The sequence below is a fragment of the Osmia lignaria genome, chromosome 5, assembly GCF_051020975.1.
Source record: "Osmia lignaria lignaria isolate PbOS001 chromosome 5, iyOsmLign1, whole genome shotgun sequence".
NCBI lineage: Eukaryota > Metazoa > Arthropoda > Insecta > Hymenoptera > Megachilidae > Osmia > Osmia lignaria.
Window position 1 is genome coordinate 12,034,070 of NC_135036.1, and position 20,743 is coordinate 12,054,812.

The window sequence follows — 20,743 nt, forward strand, 5'->3', positions numbered from 1 at the left end:
ACCAAGAGTGGGAGAGAGAGAGAACGAGAGTGGACGCATTCGATGCTCCACAGGAATCGAATACTTGCCTGATGCTACCTATAAATTCATTGCACAGTATTATTTTATTACGTGGGCATAATGCGCAGCAGGGAGATTGGAAGCGAGAGATTGATAGTATCCCGTATTGCCATCAAACCCGATGTCTACTATGTAAAGCCAGTCACTTGAAACTGGTCGTAAATACACATTAACCTGATTTCCGGTGCATCATTTTTCACTTATCGGCTAACCGTATCGACGTAATTTCGCCGTCGCGCCCCGCCGCGCCCCGCCACGCCGATATTCAATGAAGCTGACGCCGTCAAACTGTACAAAATTAGCTCGTTAAAATTGCTACTTATGTAGGTACCTAGAATCGTTAAGCTTCCCGACAAAACGATATATAATTTAATAGACGAATACCTTTTACGAACTTCAGATATCGTTACGGTATTCGATCTGACAAAGCCGAACGACGATGTTGAGCGGATTAGGCAAATACAGATTAAAGTTTAAAACTATATTTTACTTTATGCTTGGATACGACGAATATTTTGAGCCCGAAACATTTTTCTTGTTGGTTCCCGATCAGACAAATAGAGTTGAATTGCCCAATGTGGATCCTTTGCGAGCAGCATCGGTACGCCGCGCCGCGCCGCGCCGCGCCGCGCTGTTGAAAATTCGCCGCAGTGGCGTATCGACTTTTTGCCAGAGTGAGGCAAGAATAATCCACGTGACCGTGGAGGGGTTCGAGAGGGAACCTTCTTCAAGACTTTTTCCATTTCCGTAAAGTTTCCTACTCTGACTACGACATCTGAAAATCCGAACGGTCCACGCGGGCAACCCGCTCCGTTCAGCTCGGTTCCGCTCGAACGTAACAAAAAACGATCGCTAGTTTCGACTGGATGGTTCCTGGCTCCAGTTCGAATGGGCTAGCGAGATTAGATTCATTTTAAAGCGAAAGCTTCCACTGCTCGAATTAGCAGACTCGATTCGGAAAGGAAAGTAAATAGCGAAGAGGAAGAGGGAATTTGCCAACTCTTCATCAGACGATTCGAAACGCTTTTTTCTTCGATTCGGGTTCGACTAAACTAAACGAAGCGATTCAAACTCTTTCAGTCGTATCGATATCGCCTCAATATTGTCTGGAAACCATTTAATAAAAACTAAAGCACAAATGTCCGCGATCGCCGTAACTTTAAGCCGAATTTACGTTTCGCGCCTCCTTTTCGTGGCTTATGTGTCCATGTATGTATACACGTGCACGCATTGTGAATCCTTTTTTTCCTCCAGAAACTTAAAGCACGCGGTCGTGCCAGGGGAGGTTGCGCTATGCCGGATTTATTTAATTTACCAGCCACGCAAAACGAACTGTCCGTCCTGTGCAAACAGAAATTCACCTCGAACAATGTAAATCTCCACTGGCTACGTGTTTGGTTGAGAGTTGAGACGATACACGATCGCGGCGTCGCGTCGCGTCGCGTCGCGTCGCGTCGATGAGAAAAGGACGTAGGAAAAGATCGCGCGACGAGTGCGTGGAATTGAAAATGCTGAAGAGAAGAATAAAAAACGAGAAGAAACAAAGAGAAGAAGAGAATCGTGAACGGGGTGGAAGAGGAATGGTGGCAGAAAAATGGTCACCGGCTAGCATTGAAACTCTTCTGAGAAGAGAAAGAGTTTGCAGTGTGAATTAGTAGCAATTCGTTGCTGGTAGACCAACGATTTTTCCTCGAATCGAAAGAAATCGGATCGTACCGGATCGAAATCTATTCGTATTTTTATAGGTGCATCATATAATTATTTATTAAAGTCGTCCACGAACAGTAGTATCGAAAACGCAGAGATTCCGAAGAAGAGGAAAGAATTTGAAAAATGAGAAAAATTGACGCGGTCTGCAAACACTGACGCCGAAAAGAGAACAACTGTGCTCTGGTGTAATTGCAGCGAGAAAGTAACCTACCGAATCGGGGACACGGTACGTGACACACGAAAAATTGGATAATGCGAATTGGCGGTAACAACCGGACTTTGTGCGGTGTGGAGAGGGGAGAGAAGAGAGGGCGAATAAAATTGCCAGGAACGATGTGTACGTGTTGGACGAGGGAACGGGGAATGAATGAATGAGGACGAAATGGCCGGACGATTGCGTTGTAACGGGAGCGGGAAAAACGGTACTGTTAATGTATATCATTGCTGACGCGGCGGAACATTATTTTTCGAAATATTTCGCTTCGCATCTGCGTGCTGCGATCGTCCATTTTGCGACTGACACCTCGTGTCACGGGCTGGCGCATCCGGGGCTATTGATAATTCATCCGGTTTCATGTGTAACGTTACTCTCTATTTTCTTTTTAATTTTATTTTTTCGTTTTTTTCTTTAATTTGATTATTCGATTGCGTTCCGTCAGGATCGAAATGCATATGTATGGATTTAGAAAGTTTTAATCTTTCACATTTCGGCATAGAAAGAATTGCACAGAAAAGGAGAGAAAAAAATTATTTCAACCGGTTAGATGGACTTTGGAGAGGAATTAGCTGTTGATTTGCAAATGAAAAGTTTGAATTTCGATTAGAAGCGTAAATATGAGTGGCGCTCGTTCGGTTACACGATTTTCCGCTTCTTGTACGGCTTCCTTCAACGCGTTGGAAATCGTGTTGTCGTTGGCAGAAAAGCCAGCCCGTTGCGCTGGGTGGCAGACAAGCGGTTGGAATACCGAATGGGGAAATTTATTTAGCCCCGTCCGATGTGGCAATTTCAACTCGGACCTTTTGACAATTCAGAAAGTTCGATTAAAGTTTAATTGTTTCGCATCACCGCACCGGGAGCGGACCGCGCTGAAAACGACGTTTTCTCCTCGTATCACTTTCATCCAACCTGATAAATAGCACTTTTACGCTCTCCTCACTTCGTTTATCGTGGCCATTTCGTTTAATGTCGCGTAAAATGCTACTTCTCTACGAACTGTCTTCGAAATATCCGACGGTATTTTCTTCCAGCCCCGGTACGTCGGAACACTATCTGACAAACTTACTTTGAACCGTTAAATTTCATAAATAAACGACATCAGTTTAACCTCACTCTGATCGGTATCGAATAAAATTTCATTTAATTAAATAATTAACTAATTAATTTTATCATACATATATGTATGTACACGGAAGGAAAGTAAAAAAATATATGTACTGGTATAGATTTCGAATCTATCTATCGCGTACTAGACACGATCGTTTCTACTCTACAAAGTCAACATGTTGAGAACAAATTAATGTTTACATTTCGTTGATTCCATCGAGTTAATTAACGACGTATTGCGAAAAGGAATCGAAGGTGGACGATCGTTTTAATTACCTTGTTAAAATTTATCAGGAAACCGTAACGAGTGCCTGCAATATACATACATACCTACACCTACGACGCGACGCGACGCGACGCGACGCGACGCGACGTACTTGATGGTGGCTGACCTTTAACGGATTGTTCTACTACTCGCAGCAATTCGAGTCGCGTTTTTACCGGAAAACGCTTGTAATGCAATTCTACAGCTAAAATGAAATAATAAAATAGAAACAATCAGTTTATCGATATCGCGATTGCTGCAAACGGTTTACGTTTGTCAAACATGAACACGTTTCAATCAATTTTCTTATACAATTTCAATTCGTCAAATTCATATGTTTTACGCGTGAAAGTGGAAAAGAAATTTTTTTATTTCCTTTTATTTCCAACGTGTTTTCAACACAAATCTCATCGAGCGTTTTAGCTGAGCTGTGTGTCAATTACGTTTCAGTTTGTTGTGCGCCTTAATACGTCGTAAAGTAAAAGATATCAGGGAAAATTAACTGCTTCTCTAAATTAAATATAACACGTGCAATGCTAGAAGGGTTTTCAGGGTTGAATAAGCTTAATTGCTTCAGTAAAATCTACCGTGGGGTTAAGAACTACCGTGGTGGAAATAACAATCAACGAAATAGGTAGCTATTTCGATAAATTTATGACGTTCAATCTGATAGGGGTTGCAGATTGTTGGTCACTTTTTAAGTGAAACTTGCTACCTTTCAGAACACCACTACCTCGACCACTTGCCTAGCTCAAAATTTCCACTCTTTTATCTTGAAGGTTTCGCGTTTAACTCGTTGCGGTGTAATCATCTTCGTGTAAGGTGCAAGGCGAATTTTGCAAGGCCAAGTTTCAGGATGTTCACACATTTTGAAGGAAAAGGAAAAGGAAAAGACGAAGACGTTAAATACCGATAGAACTCTGAGCGAGGAAAATGGAAACTAATTGCTGGAAATTCTGTCGGGTTGCTGAACTGTCGGCAGTTCGTGGCACCGGCACACGGCAAGTTCATTACGCGTTTCCAACGCTCGCTTCGTTTTCTCACCAACTCATCCCTTTGCTCGTCTACGGTTTCTCTTTCTGCCAGATTTAATTCGCCGCCACTGGATTTCGCGTATTGTTCCTCCGGGACATCCAGTAAAGCTAGAACTAAGCTAGACACGAGTATTATTGCGAAAACGGTTTCACATTGTGTTCCAATTAAATTTGCCCACTTGAATCTTTTCTCTTGTAATAATAAGAATCGTTTGAAACGGTTTAGAAAATCGGCTCCATTAATTTCTTTTAGTTCGTCCGTTCGTCCGTTCGTCCGTTCGTCCGAGCGTATTGCAGCGGATATCGAGTTCTGGAAAAATAAAGCCGTTGCTATCATTTCCCATTACCGTAATCGTAATCGTAATCGTAATCGTAATCGTAATCGTTATTGTTCACGAATCGCATCGCGTGACCTCCATCCCCATCGAAATCCTATTCATGACGATCGAACGGGTTCGAAGCGCCGCCGCGTCGACCTCGGAATCCGCGTCAATCGGCGAACGCAATTATGACAACCGGCTGGCTTGGTGTTGCGGCCGGAAAAATCGGCTCGATAACCACTTCTCGTCCGGTCGCTGAATAGATATGGCGAATTTTAGTAGACCGTGCACGCGCCGATATCGCTCTGGCCACGATCGTTCGTTCGTTCACCGATAGATTTATCCGGAAATTTCCATTCGACCGATTATCTGAATCGGAAAGGATATTTATCTATATTGAAGCTTTCGAAATTGTTAATAAAAAAGAAGGGAAATTTTCCAGGATGACTGTAAACTACAGGTTTCTCTGTCTTAGCATCGAATTCCGTCCCCAAAAATGCTTTCACAACGTGGAACGAACGAACGAACGAACAAAAGGGGTGGCCCGTGTAAAGCAACGAACTGATATACCTAGTCCGTTACGCGACAAAGAAAAACAAGCCTTTATCAAGCCTCGTAGATCGTTCAATTTCGAAGAACGTCCCGATGAAATCCGAACGAGCTCGTAAATTACTTTTCCGACGGAGTAATATCGAGCCTCGCTACTATGTAGTTCGATTTCGACGAACGTACGAACGTACGAACGTTCAAACGTTCTGCAGAGACGTTTGCCAACGGGCAGCTGCTAGCGCAATAAAGCAGTCGCAACATGGAATAAAAGGAAGAGAGAGAGAGAGAGAAACACGGCACGAGGACTAATGTCTCGTCGAAGCAAGCTGACCCCCTCTGAGGATCGATCATTCCCAGACTGGTAAATTCGGGGCGCAGTTGCGTTCTATCGTCGCTGGATACGAACACGCGGACGTGTACAAATAAGTGGCCTCGCAACGTTCCTGACAAATGGCAACGAACCGATTCCGTCTACATAGTCTACGCCCTATGCAAACTAACAACAAGACAAATTTTTCTCGACTTGAATCGACTTGAATTTTATCAATTTCGTAGTCACTCTACTTACATATGTGAGTTTCCCTCACAAAATAACCCGCGTTTATTTCCTCGTCTAGGTAACAGCTTGCAATTATTAAAGTGAAATATTTACTTGGTAAATAGTTTAATAACACTCGGCGAACCTCGTCTAATTGTAAGGTACAATTAATGGAAATATTCTTCTAACCTTTGTTCAGCTGCTTGCTTGGCAAATTTCATTTCAAGCCAGAAACGATTAAGTAGAAAAACGTCGATATCCTCAAGTCTGAAGCAATAATATGTATATGTTTTCTTCTTCTTCTTCTTCTTCTTCTTCTTCTTCTTCTTCTTCTTCTTTGTTATGAAATAATAAAGATGAAATTGTTTACATCGCGTCGTTCGTCGTGCTTTGATCCTCGAGATTCTCTGATTATCGTACACGGTGCTAAACTACATAATACTTAACAAGCACAAACTTCTGGCATGTGGTACGGCAAATTATCTAAATTACATACATACGTCTAGCAACCCGATATCGATTCGCCCATGGTCCCTGCAAAATTAGTAATTACCGCCTATCGACAACTAGTCGGAGCCTGGCAGCTGTTAACGCTGATATTGAATTAACAAAGGATCTGGATGAGCCATTACGTCTAATCTAATTCCGCTTTCAACGTTTCCTTTGATGAGTCGCGTCGCGTCGCGTCGCGTCGCGTCGCGTCGCATGAATCACGTTGTCCCTTTTGTTTCAACAGTTATCAATAATAATCAGCCATCTACTTTATTGGAAACGAATTTGTTGGTGAAAGCTTCGACGATCGTTCGTAATCGATCAAGTTGTCTGTTTCGTAAAGGAAGAGGGGATATCGTTGAATTTTCACGACAAATCAGCCGTGATTCATCAACCTGCCACGATAAAATAAGTCACCGGCTTTAGTCTCGGACCACCTAGCCGACCTAGCGGCATTATGAAAACAAAACGATAATATCTCAGGACTGGAAGCACGAGGGGTTGAAATCGTTCTAGCGTTGCGTGCGGTAAATAGATAAATGCCGACTTGAAGTGCATGAAACGGCACGGCGAAGGAAGATAGGGCGCGGTGAATCGAGAAAATGTATTACCTCGGAAATAATTTCCATTCAGATCCCTTGATATTTCAACCGGGAGTGTGCTTCGTCGCGTTTTACAGCTCCTCCGAAAATTCTACAGTTTATCATCGTTTTACCCGCGAGAAAATTATTCAACTTTCCTCCTGTTCAAGTTGCGCCCCCTCCCTAATTATTTCCCTTTTAAACCATTCTAATTATAATTTTCGATTGTTTTCTTCTGCTTCCAGCAATCACACAAGGATCCTACATCAAACATTACACTGCCGCCTGGTACGATACTGTGGCTCTAAGGGAACGTCGTGACACTTGGACTTCCGGGCATCCAGGAGACGCGACACTGAATCTACGTCTTCACGCTCTCGACAGGTTCGTAAAACCATGTATTCAAGGAAGTATTTACAATAGAAGGAAAATGGAAAGCTGGTAACGGGCTAGAGAGATGAAACGGGTGGGTACAAAAACCCGTTGTTGTGTGAAAATAGCTTTGTCGAGAAAAATTCTACTTTCTCACAGCTGTCAAATGTAAATACTTGAACCGAAATACATATATCTAAATATAAATGATCGCCGTGAAATATAAATGCAGTCTAATGATTTTTCTAAAAATGTCAAGAAAATATTAACGATTCTCGTTAAGAAGAGCGTTCGAAATACGAGTGAGACAGACATTTGGTTCTAATGGTAATTTCCTGTCTCACACAAAAGTACGTAATCGTATCTATGAATAATTATATCGGATCTACGTAAATAAAAGCATACCCACGAAAGTTTCTTGAAAAAGATCAATATTTTAGAAGTTATACATATGTATGGTATACGCTGTCATTTGGTTATTGATGTGCCATCGCATATCGATATTTCTTACGACTAGATAGGTACATATACGAAGTAAACGATACGTAGTTTGGAAGGAAAAGGGAGAGTAGAAAATCGATTAGAAAGCAATCAGGGTGCAACCCTTCTTATGTGTGACAGTTGCCAAATGACTCTCGTGCCACAGCAGGCATGGGCATGTTTGTTGGAACCTCTTGTATGTACCTCCAACTCGACCGACATGTGCAACGATCGTCAGCCTTATGTGATATTGGCACAACATGGTGGCCATATGCCTCGTTGAGCATCGCGATACACCACCAGCCTGTTGTCATTGCCATCGACACGACTCCTCTAAATCTCTCTGTTACATTCAAGAGGTCAGATAACACTGTTTCAGTATCATTTGTTCTACAATTTACAATTTCCCTTTTCTTCCACACATCGCGTCGCTCTGAAAATTTGTAAAAATAGTCAAACATAATTGATTAACCGCGCTCTAAATAACGAATTTATTTTTCTTGGATTGGAAGAAGTTAAAGTTTCTTTCACATTTTCATCGGTCATTCTACAGCACTTTCGTGCTCTACATCTTACAACAATCTACCTTCGTCTTTCCTACTATTTCTATCCGTCATCCGTATCACGGAAATTCACACCTCTTCATTTTATCAACGCTACTTCCAAACAGACTTTACTTCCTACCCTACCCTACCCTACCCTACCTACTTGATGCAACTACTTTTTCCTCCTTCTCTGTTTCTTCGATTCCCCATCAACCTTATTCTCGATCAAACTTCGTGCCATCGTTCTTTTCCTCGACTACTCTACCCCCAACAACTCCAGTTTTTCGACCTGACAGTTTCCCTCTTTGCTCTAGTTTTCCTGTCCTCGGTTTTCAAGTCCATAAGACGAGACATAGAGAAAGAGAGAAAGCGGTTGGTCGATACGTGGGGTTGTCTCGATTCGAGTCGCGAACACCTGGTTCGAGTGTGTCATCGAAAGAGGGTTGCTACCCCTTTTCTGCTAACACGTTCCCGATTGGATTTGCCGCGGCAATTTGATTCGAAAAGGCTACGAAAACTGGTCAAATTGTGCCCACTGTTCTCCCTGCGTAACAACCCTGCGGTTCTGAGCTTACTTGCATTCGTTTTGCAAGTACTAAATTCTCCTCGAAATATAGATCCTTGGGAAAAGAATAGCTGCTTTTTTCACGAAATTTATAAATGCCTGCTTTATCCGTGGATAGTTTTTCTCACAACAGAGTTTGTGAGAAGGGTGCGACGAAGGTGAACTGACTTTTTCGCGAGGGTGCTTTACGAGGGAGTTTGCTTTCGTGATTTACTCAACGGTTTTACCGCTTCGTCTTCTGCCTTGAAATTCAGTTTTTTGTTCTGTGATATCTGGCTGTTTTTATGATTTATCATTTCAATGGCTGCGACTGGGGTTGGTTTTTAATTTCTCAATATTCGCTGGAAAAAAATCTTTACTCCTTTGTCGATCGATCGACACGCTTTCCAACACTACAGGTAAACGCCAATGTTAAAAAGAAATAAAACGGTTGAATGTTTTAACGGAAGGATATGTTGATCGAATACTGTTCGTTCCATTGAAGATATCAAAGTTGTGCGACGTTTGCCGCACGTAAAGAAGAGAAACCAAAAGTTTCGCGAAACCTTTCCAACTATAGACGATAAAACTTGGTTTTTATTGCTTCATTCGGTTATGGAGACCCGAGATCCGGTGCGATGCGGCACGCTGTGGCGGGGTAGGGCAGCTTTACGACAGACAGAGTATCAAACTCGGGGGAAAACAACTGAAATTCTTCTACTGGACCGATAAAGCTAAGTAAAAGATAAATTCGAGGATTGGTTAACCTCCTATCTCTGTCCGCCGTCATTCTAACCCTCTTCCGACACGTCTAGAAATGATAAAACATGTACTACATATCATCATTCGCGAGTGTTAGGATTGTTACGTGTTAAATAGCGATTTTAATATAAGTACAAAATAAGTACTAGAACTCATCGATGCGCGACGCTACGTCAAACAATTATCTTTTTACTCTGGTAATTAAAAAATTAACAGTCATTTCTACTGACAGACGATACAAAGGATCCAGCTCGAAGAGCTACTTGTAAAAGGAAACCACCTCTTCGTGGTTAACCGGTTCTGCAAAAGGGTAGTTAAAAGCGATCCTTATCGCTAGGACAATGGTATTACGACAGTGATGGAACATTTGGTATTATTTTCAAGGTAAATTCAACCTCTTAAAAGATTCACGCTTCTCGAATTCACCCCACCATCCAAAGGGGTGTGTAATTAAAATCAACAGCGTTCCCTTCAAACTCTCGTTTCTTTCATCGTGAATATCGCTTATGATTTCATTGAATTGTCCGCTAATCAGTTTCTTGAGCGATAATCGAGAAAGAAAGAGAGAGAGAGAGAGAGAGAGGACTGTTACAAATAAACCGACGCGACGCGACGCAACGGCTGTTTTCCAATTAGCCTTAATATCGGTACTTATTGCGCTCGAGCCAATTACGTTGTCCGATTGTAGAAATTTAGACCTGCCGATCGTTCGAAGGACACCCCCGAGAGTATATGGAAATCAATTCGAAATCAATTGTGCCTTTATAATCTTCATTAGGTTATTAAATTAAACGAAAACACGTTTTTCTTGAATTTTTACCTTCTTATCTTACGTTTGAAGAAGAAGGGAATATTTAGAGAAATTTCAGGTCACGGATGGTTGTATCTTGCCGTGAAAATTATCGTCGGACCTCGTGTTACCACGTTATTGCACAATTTACGAGAGGTGGGCCTATGTTCGCCTTCCTTCGCCTCGAAAGGACGATTAGTCAGGAGCAGTGAGCGATGCGTGTACCATTGAGAAATGGGATTAGTTGCAAGGGTAATGCTCGCTCCACCCTCGACATCCTCGTTTTCCTGGCAATATACGCTCACGAAAGGGACACCTTCGCGTGTACACAGGCCACTGCAAGCAGCGGGAAAACGCAGGAAGTAAACGGAGTACTTCTTGCCTTCCTCGTTGCCAGTTTATCGTCCTGAAAGCGACGTTTCCTAGTTGATTAATATACTCTCGGACGCGTTTGTCTCTCTAGCTTGCCATCCTATAGGTACACGACTTTGCTACGGATACGGTGATTAACACTTTCTTCGGTGGTAATTCTCGATGCCCTGCACGAAACGAAATTCAGCAAGCTTTTCAAACGATTAACAATTAATTTCTATTAAAATTTTTACCCATTCAAGTTGAGATCGTGATGTGAATTTATGATTATGATAGTTGGCGCTACAGTATTATCATAGCGCAACGATTGTACGAGGTTCGTCCAGAAAATTGCCAAGTTCGTCGTTGCATTATGTAAGTCGGAAGTATAGAGATTTCCGTGCGAATCTTAAGGGAGCCATACGTAGGGAAGTTTGTTCCCTCGAAGCCATAAGCCATAAGGCATGAGGCAGCATCCCTCCTCTGTTGACCCCCCCAAACAACGAAACGAAACGAAACGAAACGAACCGTACACCGACAGGCGACATATCGAACGCATAAATCCCAGACTCTTTGCATTTCGCGAGTCTGCCACGCTTTCGGAAACTTGCGAAATTGATATACGAAATGCAGAAGGAGGAAGAGAGAGAAGCAGGAAATATGGAGAAAAGTTTGATACGAATATGTACGACCGCGTTACCATTTTGCGGAAAGGTAGATAAGTTTTATCACAGACACGCGGTTTTACGTGAAATACAAAATCGTGGATATCCGGTTTGCTAAAGATAGATCGATGTTTTATATTTTTCATTGTTGTCAGTTGCCACGAGTTCAGATTTAATTTCGAAAAACCGATAAAAGTAAATTAAAGTTAGATTGTTTTAGGATAAATTCTTTCCTTATACAATAGATATCTAACTATTTATGACTATTTCTACGTCGTAGACGTTGGGTTTAACGAATTACCTATTTATAAATGCAACGAATAAATTTCATCGAAAAACAATACCGTTCGTTTCAGCACCGAAAGTTGCAGCTATTTTTTTAACATACGCGTCGTTGTAATAACCGTAACACGACAATAACTCGTTCCGACTAGCCTTTTTACGGAGAACCTGTTGCTCAACTTATCCTAAAGTGGAATGAAAACGTAAATTTGAAGCGACCATCGTCCACTCGAGGAAAAAAAGGACAGATCACATCGCGTCGCATCGAATAAACGACGCACAGCGAACGCGATGAGAAAGAAATATAGGTACATATATGAATTTAGGATGATTACTATAATTCGAAATTTCTCTATTATTCAACGATTCGGTCATTTCTATCCTATGCTCTATGCCTTATGCCCTATGCCTCCTGCTTTCTATCCTGGGGAGAAGTTGAAACTCGTTTCGAGTTTTCCGTCCATTTCAATACGTAATATCCTGACTTTTCTGAATAAGCAACAGTTTGCTATTAGAGTCGTATTAACGTTTATACTGCATACGGTTATTGTCAAGTAACTTCTGAACAGGTTAGCGTACATTGCGGCATACCACATCAGTGAATCGTTTACGTGAAAGCCCGTTAGGTATAGAGCATCGTTATTATCCGCTTCCTTATTTCTCGCGGTTCACATTATTACATCGCTGGAACGACGATATTATTAAGCTGATTTTTCTTTTCCCATGAACGCTGATGATTGTCTTGAAATCCTATTTCTAAGCTAATTATATCAAAGTGAAACAGCAACATTGCTTTTTCGTTCTGTCCTTTGGAAATATTGCAATCATATTGAATGTGATATAAAACATGTTACGGTGTATGGTGCAAGTTGAAAGAGATTTTTATCAAAGGATTGTTTTTCATTTTGCTTTTGCTTTTGCTTTTGCTTTTGCTTTTGATATTCGATTAGTGATTTTCAGAAATTATTTTAATGAGACTAGTTCGAAAGGCAAGACACTCGAACAAACTAGTTAACTCGTTTTGACTAAAATTGTTGGCTAATGAGTTTCGATGCGGGTTGTCCAGTCTACGAGCGCAGGAGTTTGTAAAAATTCGGTCAATTGAATACCATACTACTTAAATCGTTATCCTCGCATTTGTATAAGTAATTTTTTTCTCCTTCTGGAAATCGTTTATTTGGAAAGATTACTTGATTGTTAAACAATTGAGATAACTGTTTTATTTCTCGAAAAGGAAAAGGAGAAAGGAGAAAGGAAAAAAAGAAGAACGAAATTAACGGGACTGCTCAGGTTTTAAACAGGTTTACCATCGAATTGGAGCTTCTTACGATGCAGCATGGTCCATTATGGAAATTCATTAAATCCCCAGCCATTCGAATTCACGGCTTCCCTTGAATGTAAATTTTCGATCTACCAATTCCATGATTACTTTCGCATAATACACATTTATATGTATTGCAAATTTGCAAAGTCATTAAATTTACAGTGTTTGTGAGCGTGAATAGCCGATAAGAATTTATGGATTGAAAAATAATTATGATTATATCCTGTTTAATACAGGGTACTTACTTTCGTTTCGTTTCGTTTCGTTTCATTTCTCTTCTTTCCTTTTTTTCCTTTTTAATTAAGTCGCTCGATACAGTGTTTAATCTGCATGGAAATTAAAAAAGGTATCGTTAAGAACGCCAACAGACTTCTTTTTCGTACAAAAAACAGGTACAATATTGTACACGAAAATGTAATTGACGCGTCATATCGTGTAAAATGATTATTGGTACAGCGATGAGGTAATTAACGCACCAGAGTAATTTAATTAACGCCCCCGGTAGCGCATGATAATATTACTAATTTTCTTGCTTTAACCTTTGCTTATGATCATCGCAGTATTGTTGTTAACGTGGTACTAGGAACGTATTCTTAAATAAACACGATATAACTGAAATCGAATACAGAAAAGCCAAGTATTATACATATAACAGGTTTGAAAATTTTTATCGGTCCTCTGTTTAACATAAGTTAAACATTTTGAGTTCATTTCATTCCATCACGAAAGGGTTGAATGACTAATTTTCGACTGGTTGGTGCAAGATGACTAACGTAAAAGTGATATGAAAAATTATCGATTCGTGGATGATGACGATATTACCTAGCAGGTTTCATCGATCTTACCCCGGCTTCACTAGGAGATAAAGCCGTGCCTCGAGCGAACCGTTCGACAGCCGGTAACCACTTCATCAGCGCGGATTAATCCTGCACGCGTTGCTTTCAATGTCTCATTAGTTACATTATCAGGGTGACATCCACGGGTATAAACGCGCACACCTGCTTTCTCCTCGATGAATGATCGAAAACAGGCTGACACGAGCAAACCGTGAAAGGAGAGCCAGTTTCGATCGATATCATCCCTGTCGCTGGCTTAGACGATAATTAGGTGAAAACATCGCATCCCATCCTTCTCTGTCTACGATCGGATTATCGATCCTATCGGGGACATGGCTGCACGTGAACCGTGTTCAATGCTCGCTGGAATGGATAAAAGACCCGTTATTACGTTAAGTGTGCTCTCTTGGTTGTAGAGTTTGCAAAATTTCTCTCTCTCTCTCTCTCAATTGCTGGTAAGATAACAAACTGTTGTCATTATTGACCGATGCGACATTAAATATAATATTTTTCATTTTATAAGTTATCTATTATTAACGAATTTTCTGCTTTCTGTTACAGGGTGTTCAAGATGAGACTCACAAGAGATACCAGTTTATTCCACGAGGACGTCGTTTTTGAAGGTTCGAATGGTCGAGAGATCGGGTTCGATCCGTTGCACGCTTACACTGGAACGCTAGAGGGTGAGTGATGATGAAATTTTTTAAACAAACGAGAACAATTCATTAAAATAAAACGCATGGTCGCGAACGTTAGATAAAACTGCTGTGAAATAGGAAGCAGAGGATGCTCATCTCTGTTCGCGATTCAACTTTTACATCTTTAAACAGCGCAACGGAGGCGTTGTTCCAATCATTATCCAGAATTTCCAAGATGGCACAGTTTTACCATTATCGTAAAATTATATATAACATATTATGATTTAGCAAAATATTGCTCAAGTTTTTGAATAATAATCTTTAAGCATGAAAAGAAAGAGAAAAATACTTGATGTTTGATACGACCAATGAGAAATTCTACTAGCTCATCAATACGGTATTGATCCGTTATCGTTTCAATCGTTCTCTTTTACACAGGCACGACTGAAAGGTTCCGAATTCTAAAAATTTCCCAACTTCTTCTCCAAGTTTCAAACTTGTAACTTGAAATTTGAGTTTCCACTTTCCTGCTCCGTGTTCTCGCGTTGGTTCAACACACACGACGCGTTGCGACGTTTCGAAGATTTCGTGACTCCGTTCCAACCGTTCGACAAAGGTTGAAGGAAATTTCATCGACAAGCCGAAAAGGTGATTTTTATTTTCCGGCTTGCTGAAATTCCGTCTCCCTAGCATCCGGCAATATATTTTTTTAATACAACGCAGCGTCACTTGCCGCGAACAGATGGCACATTCGTGTTGAGATTCAAGTCACGCGGACGTTTCTCGCGCATTTTATTCGATTACATCAATTTTAAAATGCCTCCTCTCACTCTCACACACTTTCTCACCCCGTAACGAAATTTCAATAACGTGTAACGTAATTACACGCGCATGTACAATTTGAATATCGGTACCGTTCGATGCACAATTAATTCCCTGCGTTATACGTACATATGTACATATATCGTTCCATCGAGACTCCGCGAGTACCTCGAAAGTCAGTAAATTATTTGATAAATTCCTTTCGAGATCCAGGCCAACGAATTTCATCGCTCCTATTCCCGTCTTTTCTTTTTTTCTTTTTTCTTTTTTCTTTTTTCCATACCCTATTGAGCTTCTCCCTTTCTAATCTCCCATTTCGCACCTCTCTGACACATTTCTCTCTCTTTCTCTTTCTCTCTTTGTTTATTTCATCCCTTTTGATATCGCGTATCTTCGCACTTGCTTTAGCCCTCTGTATCGTTCTCTCTTTCTTTTTATGTTCGTTATCCTCCCACTCCGTTCACCATCGCGGTAACGATACAGCAAGCCAAGTGGGTTATTGGATGGTTTCCAATATGCTGGCTCGTTCAACCACTGCGGTATTTTATCTGCCCTCGTATCATTTCCACCCTTTTTACGAAGTGACATTGGTCGATGGGAAGGACCGGGCAAAGGAACGGGATAATTTTGAAGAAATTTTTCAATGATTTAAAAATAGATGTAATTTATTTAGTAAACAAGAAGGAATTATTCAGCTGGAAGTCCCACGAAGGCGTGTAAACATGTGCAGGAAAGTTAAACATCAAGCAGCGTCGCTAATATGAACGCTCAAAATTCAATGCACCTTTGCGAACCTAAGCAAACGAAACAGCGTGCGTTAACAGGCTTCGCCTCTAGTAAAACCGGTGTGCACGCGCGGCAAAGGAAAGCAGCAAATCGAGTTGAAAATCTCGGCAACTTTCAAGTCCCTTCTCGTCGTATCCTTCTGCTTCTATGCGCGCGCGACTTCGTATACGTGTATGTAAGTTTGCTTTCCAGGCTTGCAACAAATACAAGTTTAGAGCACGGCTTCACGCGTCCTACGTTTATGGTTTGTTTGCGCTAATATATGCGGTCGTGAGTTATGCTGTGTTATCAAATTTCCTGCAAATATTTCGAGATACATATATTTACAATGAAAAATTTGGATTTTCCTATAAAATTGAAAAAAGTTCAGTCAAAGTTCCTTGTTAAAGCGACGATACTCGAGTTATTCGCAAATTTCATGGACGATAACGAAGACGTATAAAACTACATAGGTACATCGTCGTGAGTAAGAAAAAAATTCATTAGAAGATATATTTTATGTAATAATTCAAAGCTGGAAGTAATTTCTGTCAGGTTTCATTTTCATAATGCGTTTTAGTTAAACGAGATTCAGTTTCTTCAACCTCTCATCATCGTTTTAACGATATTATAGTGCGCATTTCGGCGAAAGCTAAAAACAAAGATAAAAACGTTTCACACTAGTAAATGAAAACTAATTAATGTGACATTATCCTTTTTGGAATCGTTCATATTGTAATTTTATAAATACGTACTTCTGATTGTGCTGACTGTAATATTTTCAAAATGGAAAAGCGTTCATCTGGAATTTATCAATTACCCGTTATTAATTAAACTTGTTGCGCTCGTGCACAAATCAATAATGGAATTACAAAAACAACATTGATCTTGTTCCCGTTTAATATATTTCATTATTTTTCATCATTCAGATAAGATATAAAATAATAATTACACGATGAATTGGATTTTGAGTGAAAAATCTATTATTAAAAGTCAATAGGAATCTTTAATTACCTAACTACTAAAATCACTGCATGGCAGCCCATCCAGAAAAGCTTCGCGACTCGTTCAGGGTCTGTTGCTCGTGAAGATTGTTGACAAAGTGTTGGAAAATGCTGAAACAAGGTTTCAATTTACGGAATCCATGTCCAAGCGAATCCCTTGAATAGCGCAGTCAGTGATAAAGCTTCGAATAATCAGCGACAATGATGATCGTCGCTGAAATTACAATAGCATCGAAACGACTGATTTCTTGGAATTGTACCAAGATTCGAGATTCTGCCTTGAAATAGCTGCTATACACAATAACGATAGAGCGGTAGGGTGTTAAACAGTTACTTTGCAAGCTTTTTTAAGGCATACCGTTGTAGAGGAGTTCAATTTTAATCATCTAAAAGTCGAAAAAGGAAAAAGAGAAAGAAACGTCGACCAGGATGAGCAGGAAAAAGGGAAAAAGGGAAAAAGGGAAAAAGGGAAAAAGGGAAAAAGGGAAAAAGGGAAAAAGGGAAAAAGGGAAAAAGGGAAAAAGGAATGTCACTTACGAGGAATTGCAATTTTCTTTAAAGACTCCGGAGAAGGAGATAACGCTTCAAACCTCTTTCCACTGCTTCGATGTCGAAATTCTTTATGGCGTTGTTCCCATCTCTGACAGAACAAAGTCACTGGTCGAAAACTACGAGTCTGATACCCCTTTTCACCTATTCGGCCGATCGTCAGTTGTCGGAAAAATAGAGAAACGAGTGTCGCGAAGATGACAGGATCGCGTCTGTTTGAGGAAAGCCAGTCGGTGTTGTCGGTGTGGTGGTAATTGGAGCTCAGAAGGGGTAACTTCCGCTTCCAAGCTGACCTGCCAAGCGGAATACTCGTCCGCAGGGGTGGGTATCGCTTTACCGAGACATCTCTCGTTAGAAAGGACGCGACGCGTCTTAATTACGTTGTCGAGGCAGTCCGGGAACCTGGGGTTTTCTGTCAGGATTCCGACGTCGAGAATTCTCTGCTTTGGAACTGTTCTTCTGTTCTTCTGTTCTTCTGTTCTTGTGCTGTGCAAGGATTTAATGTTCACCAACCGCGAAGATGCTAATTTATTCGTGACTGGGATGATATTTTTAACATTTTCCGAACATTTTTCGATGCAAAGCTTTTCTGTATCGAATTAAAAGAAAAGGAGGACATCGTTAAATGTGTTCAGTTCCTAGGAAGAAACTTAAGCCAATAGAGAAACCGTAGGAACGTCTCGACTACTTAATCGTCTAGCCAAACCGAAATCGTCCATTTATAATTACCGGAGAGACAAAGACGCCATAGAGAGAGAGAGAGAGAGAGAGGTAGAGGGTGGTCGAAGTGGTGAAGGGAGAAGCAGGGTGCACGATACCTTTGAGAGCTGTACGTCTCTTTCGTTATGAATGAATCCGGCAATGAGTTGGCATGGTACCAAAGGATTTCCAGGTGGCCGCGAAATTAAGCTCGACCCCGAGCTGAAACCCTCGGCTGCAATCTATGCTTCACTGAATTTACTGTCCTCCACTTCCACGACCCGTAGACGACGATTTTCAGCCACCCCTTCTCGCAACCACCGCGACAACCCCTCCCTTCCGGTGTTCCACGTCACAGGGAGGGAGATCTCCTGGAAACGTCGTTTCTAACCTTCGCTTCGTTTCGAAGTAAGTCCTGCCAGCTGCTACCAGGGTGATTACTTCTTCATATTTTACGCTCCGGCAACCGCCACCTCTCATCATCTTGTTCGCCCTACTCTTGGAGTTTGCTCGAATGCTTGCCTTTAAGGGTTGACGGGATGGGGACAAGTTCTTCCCATCCGATCCCTACGGTAAACTTGTCATCCGTCCGCTAATCGGTCCTTCAGAAAACGGACTGCCCTGCTGCATCCCCTTTCAAATCGGAGCTTAACGTGTTCACTCTCTTATTGAAAATTATCATTATCTTTTTCTTTTTACCGTTCAACTTTATCAACTTGTTGAACTTTCAGTTTCGCCATGAAAAGATAATATCTTTGATGATCAAGAAAGTGTAATCTCGTAATGCCACTCATGGTTTGAACGTCGAAATCTAGCTAAAGTAAAACGGCACCAACTGCTTGTTATAGTAATGAATTTTCATGCGAAACCTATCGTCCCATGGGAACGACGTTTAATAAAGTTCAAGTTGCTTGCAGTAAATTGAAATAATTTTGGTTTCGTTGAATTGACCGAGAAAAAAAATCTACGGCTTTTTGATACACGTGATAATTGTTTTCGAAGAAGAATAATTTGTCGTTGGCGAAGGAAATAAGGGAGAAATCTGTGGAAAAAGGAAAAAGGAAAAATGAAGGGCAAGGGTCGAGGCGGAAACAAATTTCTTCGTCTCGAAGGAGGAGGATGTAACAGCTGCTGGTAACAGGATAATTACTTCTTAGCATTTCACGGCTCGCCGAATCTCAGGCACATTATGCATCCGTGCTCGAAAGCTCCTTGGCCGTTTTCAAGAACTCGTGATTCCTCTGGCTCGTGAAAAAGTTTCTTTCGCTTCGCCTTTTGCCTCCCCTTCGCTGCCACTGTTTGGACTGTTCGTCATTTTTCTCCAACAGAAATACACTAGTTTCTTTTTTTCTTTTTACTTTGCCTTACCGTTAGAAATTCATTAATTTTCATTTTAATTTCAACTACTTGCTTGCTAGCTGGCTGCTTCTGGAAATGTTTAGCTTCCGTTTTCTAACTTTTCTTTCTTCAAGTATTTATTGTCTTTCTCTGTGCAAACACAAATGATTTTAATTCTTTGTTAAACCTACAATATAATAAGAAATCGAACAAGTCTTCTTCGCCGAAAGACAAATTTTCTTGCTGCATCAAGTTTACAATAACTGAATAAGTACCATCAATTAACCTCATATCCATAATTAACCTCAAGTAAGTAGGTACAACACGCACATACACACTGTTTCACTTTGACTCCAAGCAGACCTATTCACTTCGTTTCCCTAATAATCGATAGGTTCTCCTTGGAAACACAACGGTTGAAAGATTTACGAGACCACTTTGATTGGCGGTGATTAATTCTTTAAATGCAATCAACGAAGTGCTTCTAAATGTTATGGACCATTATCGTACGGTACTATCTGTATCATTGATTCCGTTCGTATTATCTTAATTAACCCTTCTATTGTATAATTAAGTTTCAGTCTTAATTGAAATTTTTTTATCAACTGACTACTTTTTACAAATTATTCAATGCAACTCTACTGTTATAAAATAAGCTCAGTTTTAATTTTTTTAAGGTAAAATAACAATTGATAAAGTTGCAAACATTAATTTAAATGAGATTTCTTTTCGCTGGTAAACTGAGCTGTCTAAGAAACCACGCAAAGATGAAAAAACTTTAAATGCAAGCTAATCCAATTTACCTTCAACGTTGATTAAAATACATAGCTATTCGAAGGAGCAGATTCAAACAAAGGGAACGTCTGAAAGATAATTTCAATTAATTTCAATTAATTTCAAATAATCTTTATTTATTTATCAAGTTTGAGGGATCGATCACGATTTACGATCGTCACCTAACCGTCAAACTCTATAACGAAAGGGTTAATAAAGAGAGACGAAACAAGAACGGAGCCTTAAACCGACGCGACGACGTTTAAAACCGGCACGGCGCGGACGCGGGCGCGGCGCGATGGCGATAAAAACGTAGAGGGCAGTTCATAT

General features: G+C 40.7%; 1 protein-coding gene across 7 annotated transcripts in view; it reads left to right on the top strand.

Moving 5' to 3' along the window:
- LOC117605030 (disintegrin and metalloproteinase domain-containing protein 10) overlaps window positions 1-20,743 on the top strand; it is a 142,904-nt gene that overhangs the window by 66,689 nt on the left and 55,472 nt on the right. For all 7 annotated transcript variants that reach the window (XM_034325809.2, XM_076688282.1, XM_034325804.2 and 4 more), the window contains 2 exons: window positions 7,119-7,257; window positions 14,386-14,507. In XM_034325809.2, the coding sequence (XP_034181700.1) occupies window positions 7,119-7,257; window positions 14,386-14,507 (261 nt within the window). The remainder of the gene's footprint in view (window positions 1-7,118; window positions 7,258-14,385; window positions 14,508-20,743) is intronic.